Source organism: Lucilia sericata, unplaced genomic scaffold, assembly GCF_015586225.1.
Source record: "Lucilia sericata isolate MDLA Ls3-8-SP2 unplaced genomic scaffold, ASM1558622v1 Contig000360F_arrow, whole genome shotgun sequence".
Taxonomy (NCBI): domain Eukaryota; kingdom Metazoa; phylum Arthropoda; class Insecta; order Diptera; family Calliphoridae; genus Lucilia; species Lucilia sericata.
The window spans coordinates 1-12532 of NW_023994379.1; the positions used below are offsets into that span (position 1 = coordinate 1).

The 12532-nt window shown below is 29.4% G+C and overlaps 1 protein-coding gene across 3 annotated transcripts in view; it reads right to left on the reverse strand.

Moving 5' to 3' along the window:
- Nucleotides 1-8416: 8416 nt before the first annotated feature.
- Nucleotides 8417-12532, reverse strand: part of LOC119604095 (G1/S-specific cyclin-D) — a 90156-nt gene continuing 86040 nt past the window's right edge. For all 3 annotated transcript variants that reach the window (XM_037956546.1, XM_037956548.1, XM_037956547.1), the window contains one exon: nucleotides 8417-8656. In XM_037956546.1, coding sequence (XP_037812474.1) covers nucleotides 8432-8656 — 225 coding nt within the window. In that variant the 3' untranslated portion in view covers nucleotides 8417-8431. The remainder of the gene's footprint in view (nucleotides 8657-12532) is intronic.

Genomic DNA, 12532 nt, shown 5'->3' on the forward strand with positions numbered 1-12532 from the left:
AAGAAAAAGTCCTCAGATTCTGGCAAACTTCTCTGGAGTAAAACACTTGGATTCGTACCAACTTTTGCAACAAAAATAGAGCCTTAAAAAATCCCTAAAGGAAAAGTACTTAAATTTTGACAAATTTTCTTTAAGAAAAGCTAAACAGATTCTGACAAATTTTCTTAAAGAAAATGTACTTTTTTACAAAAAGTACTCGTATTCTAACAAAATATAATATTTTGACGAATTTTGGTACTAAGATTTTATCCAATTTTCTTATAGGAAAAGTATACAGATATTGAGAATTTTTTTAAGAAAAGTACTTCGATTCGGACCAATTTTCTTATAGAAAAAGTACTCACATTCTAACAAAAATTCCTATAAGAAAGGTACCAAAATTCGGACAAGTTTTCCTATTGGAAAAGTACCCGGATTCTAATAATTTTATTAGTGGGAAAAGTACTCAGATTCTAATAAATTTTCCTACAAGAAAAGTGCTCAAATTTGGTCCAATTTTCCTATAGGAAAAGTACTCAAATTCTAAAAATTTTTCCTAAAAGAAAAGTACTCAAAAATACCCAAGTTCAGACTAATTTTCCTATTGGAAAAGTACCCTCATAAATTTTTAGTAAGAAAAGTACTCAGATTCAGAGCAACTTTTCCTACAAGGAAAGTACTTAAATTTTAAAGAATTTTCCTATAGGAAAAGTACTCACATTCTGAATAATTTTCCTCAAATAAAAGTACTCTTATAATAAATTATTTTCTTAAGGAAAATTTTGGAAATTTTGAATAGTTTTGGCATCAAAAAATTGCTTAGGAGAAAGCAATTCATTCAATCATAATAACTTTAAACAAAATACCGACTTTAGATATTGATATTGATGTTTTGAATAAAATTTACATATTGCATGATTTCAGAAACAAAAGATTAAGATTTTCTAAAGTGTTGTAATCATTGTAACAAATTATCACTTACATTTTTTTTCGCCTAAAATCAAACAGATCATTCTTACTTCAGATAACTGGTAGCAAATTAGAGCCTCAAGAAAAATATTTAATTACAGTTAGTTATTAAGACAGCAAGAAAATCAGAACATGTTAATTTCTTTGGCAAATTATTGAAGCTTAAAAGTCTCAAATTTCAAATGCATAAAATATAAATTAACGAAAAAGAAAAAAATCGAGAGCACAAGAACTAATTCATAAAAACAGCACCCTCATTATGAATTAAAAAATATGACAATAAACTAAATAAAAAATTAAGCAAAAGGACACCTATTAAAAAAAAAAAAACAGTGATATCTGAGAACTACAAGTAGTAGAATCAATGTTGGAAAAAAAATAAATTTTTTCAATTCACTAACTTGAAATAAAAAATAAAATTTAAAAAAACACACCGCTTAGATTTTAGTATTCAAAGGAGTTTTGTTGTGTCTTGTGCTTTTTTTGTTTTTGTGTTTTTTTTTTAATTTATGGCGTTGAAAGGCATAAATTTGTACAATTTACGTCTTAATTGAGAAACTTCAAATGAAACCTTTAAAATCACTTCAGTTTATTTTTTCACTCTGATATTTTTCCTTTTTTTTCGAAATGGAACTTAATCGTTGCATTTCATTTCAATGTTTCGGTGTTTTTTTTTATATTTAAAAGAGTCTACAAAACAACAAAGAAATACTCTTTACAAGAGGCAGGCCACTATCTACAAAGCAATTCCTTCTACTCATTCCATAACGCATTTTTTCTCCTTTCTGTTGTAGTTTGCAACAACGTAAAAGTAATTTACATAAAGTTGAACTTTTAATAATATTTTGTATCGTAACGATGCGTCGACATGGTTAAAGGAAAAAAATAAATAAATTTCAGAGCAAAACTAAAGAAAAAAAAGGAATATAAGAAGCCCTTTTTAGGTGGCGCAAAAGGAATCCGGTTTTCAACTTTGGTATGTGCGTACCTTTAAAAACTACATACCTATAAATAAAGAAAAAATATATATTTTTACTAAAAATTGAGTTTGTTGTTAGTGGTGGTGGTGGTGTTGGTGTCTCAGCATGATCTTCCAAATAAATAAATTTCCAATGAAATTTTAGACATTTTTGTTGAATCTCAACAAAAACGTATTCATACAAACTCACATACACTTAGACTTTCATTGCAGAGTTCATTGAAAACCAACAAAAGCAAAAGCAACAACAACAACAAAAAAAGGAGGTGGTGGTAAAGGAGGGCATTTTGTTGTTATAGAATAATGGTATGAAAGATATGAAGGAGATTTTTTAATAGCATTGTTAATAATGTTAAATAATTCATTGTCGACCACCGCAATGTTTGTTGTATGGTGTAAGACAACTAAACTACAACAACAATAATAACAACAAAAGTCCTTAGCAAACAAATCTGAAAAAAAATAACATATGAAAACCCAGCGAATATTCTCATCATTCGGTTTCCTCCGATTAATTTTGCTTCAAACAAAAACCTAGTTTCGTACTAGGTTTCTTAAGAAAAAGTACTCCGATTCAGATCACAATTCCTTAGAAAAAGTACTCAAATTCTGACTACTTTTGTTATAGAAAAAGTACTCAGATTCTGACTACTTTTATTATGGAAAAAATACTCAGATTCTTACTACTTTTGTTATAGAAAAAGTACTCAGATTCTGACTACTTTTGTTTAAGAAAAAGTTCTTATATTCTGACTACTTTTCTTATAGAAAAAGTTCTCAGATTCTGACTACTTTTGTTATAGAAAAAGTACTCAGATTCTGACTACTTTAGTTAAAGAAAAAGTACTTAGATTCTCACTACTTTTTCATAGAAAAAGTACTCAGATTCGCACTACTTTTGTTATAGGAAAAGTACTTATATTCTGACTACTTTTGTTATAGAAAAAGTACTCTGATTCTGACTACTTTTGTTAAAGAAATTTTTCTTATAGAAAAAGTACTCAGATTCTGACTACTTTTGTTAAAGAAAAAGTACTTAGATTCTCACTACTTTTTCATAGAAAAAGTGCTCAGATTCGCACTACTTTTGTTATAGGAAAAGTGCTTATATTCTGACTACTTTTGTTATAGAAAAAGTACTCTGATTCTGACTACTTTTGTTAAAGAAAAAGTACTTAGATTCTGACTATTTTTCTTATAGAAAAAGTACTTATATTCTGACTATTTTTGTTATAGAAAAAGTACTCAGATTACGACTATTCTGACTACTTTTCTTATAGAAATGGTAGTCTGTTTCTGACAACTTTTCTTATAGAAAGAGTACTCAGATTACTACTATTCTGACTACTTTTCCTATAGGAATAATAGTCTGTTTCTGACTACTTTTCTTTTAGAAAAGGTACTCAGATTTTGACTACATTTCTTATAGAAAACGTACTCAGATAGTGACTAAAGAAAAAGTACTCAGGTTATGATTATTTTTTCTATTAGAAAGAGTACTCAGATTCTGACTACTTTTCAGTAGAAAAAGTACCCAAATTTTGACTACTTTTCTGATAGAAAAAGTACCCAAATTCTGACAACTTTCTCTATGGAAAATATACTCAGATTTATGGAAATTTTTCTTATAGAAAAAGTACTCAAATTATGACGACCTTTCTTGTAGAAAAAATACTCTGATTCTGAATATTATTTCAATCTGACTATTTTTCTTATAGAGAAAGTTCTCAGTCTCTGACTTGGAAAGTAGTCAGATTCTTTCAACTTTTTCTTCAGAGAATATACTCTGAACGGAACGAAAACTTACACGACTTCTGACCAATTTTCCTCAGAAAAACTACTTAGTTAAAGACTAGTAAAAATGATTACTCACATTTCCATTATAAATGTTTGCTGGGTTATGTAATTCTCAACAAAGTTACGATTATTTTTATGGTTTTCACAATTCTCTTCAAACCAAAAACCAAAAATATATAAAAGAAGCGGTTAGTTTTGTTACAAAACAACACAAAAAAAAACATAAAAAGGAGACAAATAAACCAAATATTAAAAGAGCAACTACCACAGCAGAAAAAAAACTTAATAAACGACCAAACATTTAACAACAGACTAAAATATCTTTAAGCATTTTCAAAAAGAAAACACAAAATCAAAGTGAGAAAAAAATGTTGGCAGACTAAAAGGAATTTTTGGATAATTGCTTTACATACATACGACTAAATAAATGTACGTTAGGCCGGGTCTGAGCCACCGCCGCCATGCCATACCCTTTTTACTTCTACTTTTTCATCATCGTCATCATTATGAATTCTTACGCATATTTTTTTTTTTATTTTTTTTTTTTTTGTATTTAATTTTATTTTTACACAGTGATCTCTTAATGTGACTCGGTGGTGTGTACATTGAGGAGATTTGCCCAAAAAGTAAAGTAGAAAAAAAGTTCTCAAAAGAAGAGGAGATTTTGAATGTGTGTAAAAAAAGGATTGCAATGGGCTTCAAGATATTCTTTTCTTAAAAAAATTGCACTTGAAATAAACAAGTTTTTTTTTCCTCCTTTATTAACCCTTGTAAGGGCAAAAGGGTTTGATGGGGATTAAAAAGTATAGAAAATGGGGTCTGAAAAATAGCTAAAAGAATTTGGTAATCAAGACAAGTTTTGGTTAAAAAGGGAGCCGATATCGTTAATGTCCTTTGAACTGAAGCGATTAAAAGAAAAGTAGTTTAGGTTGGGAATAAGAAAAGTTTCGATAGTTTGATCAATTGTAAGGAAATTGTCATATTTTTTTTAAAAGGAAGAGGAAACGTTCATCAGTTTCCTTATTGAAATCATGCTAATTGTGATCATTAATGAAAGTTTAAAGGATAATTTAATTATTTGTCATTTAAAGGTTAAACAAAATCTGCAGGTTTTAACGATTTTTTTTTGAAACAAACACTTCATGATAAAAGCAAACAAACACTTAATTCATGACATGTTTGAGTATGTATCATGTACATTTGTGTCGTTTCATTTTATTATTTTATATTTCTGTTTTTTTTTTTTTTTTTTTGTTTTTTTTTTTATTTTGTGTTTTTTCCTTTCACATATTTTTCCCACGACACTTTTTTTTACAAATATAAAAAAGGATATGGATCGTGATAATGTCGAGACTCTCATACAAAGTACTTTTTCATTTCTTAATTTTTTGCTTTTTTTTTGAAAAATTATAAAAAATAAAGAAGAAAAAATTGTCATGACAAACAATAAATGAAAAGATTTTTTAACTGTAAAACGAAACAGAAAAATCTTCAACAATTTTAATTTTCGAGAAAAGCAAACTATATAATTTTTTCATCTTCTACAGACGAATGGAGCAATGGAGTGGAGTATGTATGGTTTTTTTTATGCTGATGCTAATTAAAATAGTGTATGGAATGGTTATGTGTAATACAATCTGTGTGGCTGTGGATGGTGTTGATGTAATGTAAGTGTAAGCAACACAATGGACGGATGGATATGCAACATGTAACAATTCAAGCATTCAACTGCCAGCAACACACAACAAACGGCCCACACGAAGAAGACGCCAGCCAGACATAACAAACCATCACACCATCATCATCATCAACAACATCGATAGCAACCAACTACTTACTAGCTGGATGACTGCCACAGTAGAATAATGTTGTAATTGTAGTCGTATGCAGCAGTCATCATAAAAGTCTACCACGAATTTTATGAGCGATAAATTCCTTAACAAACAACACAAACACACACTTTCACACTTGCTACACATACAAAAGAATTAAAACTTATTTTTTTTTCTATAATTTAATAACCTTTGGTTAACCCTTTCATGGATTTCATAGTTTTCCATTTGCTTGCTTCTTCTAATCCGAGCCTAGATCAACATCTACAATACAAACAACCAATACAATCATAAAATGTCTTTATGTGTATAGATGTCGTGATAGTTTTATGCGCATGTGTCTTGTATATGGTAACCGCCTGTTTCCGGTGGCGAAATCGTCATAAAATAACACTTACAGTTAAGCCTAACTATGTATGTATGTGCAATTATGTATTTAATATTGAATGAGAATTTGTTGCACATTTTGTTTGTATTTTTTTTTCTTTTTTTTTTTTTGCATCAAGAAAATAACTTCACACGTTCAAATAAAGTTCAATTAAATCAACAATATTCTTAAATAAATTTTAATCTTTTTCTCATTCTTGTAGGCTCTTTTTATACATAAGTATAAGGAACATGTTACATTTTATTTACATAAAAGGGTTGTTCTTTTTTGTGTGAAATCAAGCATTTAACAGATGTTTAACGTATTTATTAACATTTCTTTTGCTATTTCGAATGTTAATAATTATAACAATAGGTTTTTTTGGATTAGCATTTGAATTGAGTATTTAAGGTGTCATTTTAATGAGATATTATAAGGGTCCACCCTTTTAATTGTCAGGAAGTGAAAATGTGTTTGTTGATTTAATGAGGGTATAAGTATTACTGTTGTAAATTGCATGTGAGTAGAGTAGTCTACTTATTAGAGAGATTCTAATTATTTTTCCCACAAAAATGTACTAAGGTTCTAAATACATATTCCAAAGTACTTTTTTAGACGTCAGTCCAATAGAAAAAGTGGTCAGAATTGTGATCACTTTTCTGAGTATCCGAGTTTTTTTTTCTGTAGGAAATTAGTCAGGATCTGAGTATTATTTCGATAGGAAAAGTTGGCAGAATTTGATTACTTTTTCTATAAAAACGTTTTCGGAATGTGAGTACTTTTTTTATAGGAAAAGTAGTCAGTATTTTTTTATAAGAAAAGTTGTCATAATCTGAATACTTTTTCTAGGAAAAGTTGTCAGAATCTGAGTAATTTTTCTTTAGGAAAAGTTGTCAGAATCGGAGTACCTTTTCTATAGGAAAAGTTGTCAGAATCTGAGTACATTTTCTATAGGAAAAGTTGTCAGAATTTGAGTACTCTTTCTGTAGGAAAAATTGTCAGAATCTTAGTACTTTTTCTATAGGAAAAGTTATCAGAATCTAAGTACGTTTTCTATAGGAGAAGTAGTCAGAAACAGACTACCTTTTCTATAGGATCAGTAGTCGGAATCTGAGTGCTTTTTCTATAGGATCAGTACTCAGAATCTAAGTACTTTTTCTAAAGGAAAAGTTGTCAGAATCTGGGCACTTTTTCTATAGGAAAAGTTGTCAGAATCTGAGCACTTTTTCTATAGGAAAAGTTGTCAGAATCTGAGCACTTTTTCTATAGGAAAAGTTGTCACAATCTGAGTACTTTTTCTATAGGAAAAGTTGTCACAATCTGAGTACTTTTTCTATAGGAAAAGTTGTCACAATCTGATTACTTTTTCTATAGGAAAAGTTGTCAAAATCAGAATACTTTCTCTATAGGAAAAGTAGTTGGAATCTGAGTACATTTTCTATAGGAAAAGTTGTCAGAATCAGAATTTTCTATAGGAAAAGTTGTCACAATTTGAGTACTTTTTCTATAGGAAAAGTTGTCAGAATCTGAGTAATTTTTTTAAAGGAAAAGTTGTCAAAATCTGAGCACTTTTTCTATAGGAAAAGTTGTCACAATCTGAACACTTTTTCTATAGGAAAAGTTGTCAGAATCTGAGAACTTTTTCCATGGCGAAAGTTGTCAAAATCTGAGTACTTTTTCTATAGGAAAAGTTGTCATAATCTGAGCACTTTTTCTATTGGAAAAGTTGTCACAATCTGAGTACTTTATTTGTAGTAAAATCGGACAAAAACTAATAACTTTTTCTATAGTTAAATTGTGAAAACTTTGCCCATAGCAATGTATTAAAAAATCCAGAAATTTATAACTACCGTACTCAAGGTTGGATTTATTAATTATACACCATACTAAGTAAGTAACATTTGTAAAGTGACCAAATGAAAACTAAGTCCAAAGGCTCGTGAAAAAAAAACTGTATAAAAAAGCTAATATTGATTTAAAAAAGAAAAAAAGAGGAGGAAGAGAAAAAAACACAGTATAAAGCAGAAGAAATGATCTAAAGTCAATGCTAAATACAAGTAATTGACATACATTTATTGACAAACAACCAAGGAATGTGGAGTTTTTTTTTATTATTAGTTTTATGTATTTTCCTTTCCTTTTGCACTCTATCACTTAAATTCTTTAAATACAAAGTAAACAGTAAGTGTGTATGTACTACAAAAGATTACTTACTCACTCACTTACTGGCATAAGGCCCAGTCAAGGAGAATAGATGCAAAAATGTATGACAAATTTTCAAAAGAAGAGTTACTACTAGTAAGACGAAGAACGTACTTCAAAGCAAGACAAAATTGATTATTTAAGCAGTTAATCAAGATCATAAAAGATTCTATTTATCTTTTGTTCAGTATGTGTGTCTTTGGTTTTTTTTTTTAGTTTAACAAGTATGACAGAGAACGTTAAGTAAATAATTGTAGTTAGTATATTTTTTCCTGGTCTTTGTAAGGTATTGTTTAAATAATTAAGTTAAGCAGAGTGAGTGTAGTGTTGAGTTTTAATATGTGGTATCGTCTTACCTTTGGCTGCTAATGATATGAAAGCTTGTGCATGCTGTCGCACTTTATCCAAATCTAAATCGGGAAATTTTGAACTTCTTATAGGCAGGCGTATTAATAATAATTCCAAAAAATCCAATGGTGTTACACTCGATAAATCCCAGCCCAAACGACTAAGGACATAAAGTTCCCATTTCTGTAAAAATAAAGAAAATGAATTAGAATTAATAAATGAGTAAAATTTTTCAGGCTCGAGTTCGAAACCAAGATACTTAATGATAAAAGTAGAGATTTTTATTGCAATATATTACTTTCAAATAGGGGATCATTGTATTGGAAATTTTCATCGGGGTTTTTCCACCACTTCACTTCATCATGAAGTCATAATTACAAAAGTCTTATGTATTCTTGTACATAAGGGTAGTTTAATTATTTACTCCCTCCCTCTTTAATAAACAAAATTTGTCATAGCAAAAGGTGACAAAATTTTGTTTTTCAGTTTACTTTAAAAATTATTTATGGGTAGAGCCATAAATACCCTGATTTGCGATAAGAGTGCTAATAATAAATAAAATTTTTTTTAAATAAATATCATGAATTTGTTGGGTTTTAGTAAAACTACTACAAAAAAAATTCTAAAAATTATTTGCAATTGTAAATTCTTTGCAGGAAAAGTAATACAAAATAATAAAACCACATTCACACACATATTCGAAAACGAAAACAAGGTTCGCACATTTTTCTTATATTATTATAGGGGTCTGCTATAAATAATAAAAATATTGCACTTTATGCCAATTATTAGTTCTGGTTATCGCTGTATATGATTTATAATTAGAAAACTTAAACATTAAAATGTGTTATAACAAAAAAAATTTGAACCGCACCTCCTGCTTAAATGATGGTTTTTACTTTTAAGTCAAAAAACAACAACATGAACATGATGGAATGAAGTCATACTCATCTAATGTGTGTTCACATTAATATAAAATGTATATTAATAACTTCATTTAAATGTATAAATTATAAAAAAATTAAGTTGTTGTGCTCTTATGGAAAATGTTTATTAGAAAAACGCACTTTTATTTTCAAAAATGCTGGAGATGTTTAAAATTGTGCTTTAAATAAATTATGAGTTCAAAAATGTTACACGTTAACCCAATTTAATCATAATGGAAATGAAAATAAACATGTAAGTGGGTAAAGGAAAATTTAAAATGCGTTTTAAACAGGGGCTGAAAAATTACTTTTTCATTTGAACATTTTGCAATTATTATAGGGGTATCAAAGGTTTATCAAACAAAAGTGGCATTAAAATAGAAGAAAAATTGTTATGAATTTATAATTGGAAAACTTATTTATGTAAATAATAGAAATATTTGAAATAATAAAAATTTTTAGTGACAACAAAATTTTTGAACTATAGACTAGACTATGGACTAGTTCATAGACTAGACTATAGACTAGACTGTAGACTAGACTATAGACTAGACTATAGACTAGACTATAGACTAGACTATAGACTAGACTATAGACTAGACTATAGACTAGACTATAGACTAGACTATAGACTAGACCAGCGGTTCCCACCGTTTTTTACTTCGCGGACCCCTTGAGGAATTTATTTAATTTCACGGACCCCCATACATATTTTGATATCTTATTGTTATAAATAATTGTTCATCCGAAAATTGTCTTAGTCCTGGTCCATCAACCCTATAAAATATTCCCGTACATTGAGAATATTTAGTATTTCGGAAATGTTTTCAATTGCATGTTTTTAAATATAGAATGACTTCTAACATGATGTTTAATTTTATGATCGTGAAGGCTTTCATGTTCATTTCTCGTCAAGGCAGCGAAAAGGTTTCCTTATCAAGTATTGTCGACATGTGCTTAAAGAGTCATGTTTCTAATTTTTTTTGCGATTGCATAGGAGTGAGCTGAGTATGTAAGCAAAGTTTTCGGGAAAATATGTGAAAGTTAGACTTCTGCGATGTTGTTGCGGAATGCGTTACCCACATAAAATATGACCTGAACTCTTTGCGAATGTACTGTGAATTTGGATCTTAAATTTGAATTTTAAAATACCTACGAATTATTTTATTGCGTGGTTTTGACTATTTACGCAAAACGCTATGAATTTTCTGATGTTGATTTAATAATATTGGACAACAAAATGATGTTAAAATCTGTGTATCACGTCGGAATGGAATATTTATATTTAAAATTAACTAGATTAACACTTTTGCTTACAATTTAAAAAAATATTGTGAAATGTGACCTAACTTCATATTCCAGGATACCAGTATCAGTATTTAATTCTAAGGCAAATCATTATCCGTCTGATATAAAAACATTTATTTCGATACATATACATTTATAAAAATTACAAATCACGTAATACTTTACTTTATAAAAGTGAAACAATAATTTTGTAGGGCCTAGCTTCATCCTGATAAACGACCGAAACAATAAAATTCAAAAAGTCACCAACAAATCTGGGATTATTGAATAAAAATTGTGTATTTTAGTATTTATGAAAAATTTGGAGATATTTTTAATATTTTCTAACATATAGAGAATATTTTTTATTCATGATTTTTTTCGTTCGTCTTCGCGGAACCCCCTACGATTTGCTACGGACCACTAGGGGTCCGCGGACCCCCTTTTGGGAACCGTTGGACTAGACTGACTAGATATAGACTAGACTATAGACTAGACTATAGACTAGCTATAGACTAGACTATAGACTAGACTATAGACTAGACTATAGACTAGACTATAGACTAGACTATAGACTAGACTATAGACTAGACTATAGACTAGACTATAGACTAGACTATAGACTAGACTATAGACTAGACTATAGACTAGACTATAGACTAGACTATAGACTAGACTATAGACTAACTATAGACTAGACTATAGACTAGACTATAGACTAGACTATAGACTAGACTATAGACTAGACTATAGACTAGACTATAGACTAGACTATTAGACTAGACTATAGACTAGACTATAGACTAGACTATAGACTAGACTATAGACTAGACTATAGACTAGACTATAGACTAGACTATAGACTAGACTATAGACTAGACTATAGACTAGACTATAGACTAGACTATAGACTAGACTATAGACTAGACTATAGACTAGACTATAGACTAGACTATAGACTAGACTATAGACTAGACTATAGACTAGACTATAGACTAGACTATAGACTATACTATAGACTAGACTATAGACTAGACTATGACTGACTATAGACTACTATGACTAGACTATAGACTAGACTATAGACTAGACTATAGACTAGACTATAGACTAGACTATAGACTAGACTATAGACTAGACTATAGACTAGACTATAGACTAGACTATAGACTAGACTATAGACTAGACTATAGACTAGACTATAGACTAGACTATAGACTAGACTATAGACTAGACTATAGACTAGACTATAGACTAGACTATAGACTAGACTATAGACTAGACTATAGACTAGACTATAGACTAGACTATAGACTAGACTATAGACTAGACTATAGACTATAGACTATAGACTAGACTATAGACTAGACTATAGACTAGACTATAGACTAGACTATAGACTAGACTATAGACTAGACTAGACTAGACTATAGACTAGACTATAGACTAGACTATAGACTAGACTATAGACTAGACTATAGACTAGACTATAGACTAGACTATAGACTAGACTATAGACTAGACTATAGACTAGACTATAGACTAGACTATAGACTAGACTATAGACTAGACTATAGACTAGACTATAGACTAGACTATAGACTAGACTATACTAGACTATAGACTAACTATAGACTAGACTATAGCTAGACTGACTATAGACTGACTATAGCTAGACTATAGACTAGACTATAGACTAGACTATAGACTAGACTATAGACTAGACTATAGACTAGACTAGACTATAGACTAGACTATAGACTAGACTATAGACTAGACTATAGACTAGACTATAGACTAGACTATAGACTAGACTATAGACTAGACTATAGACTGACTATAGACT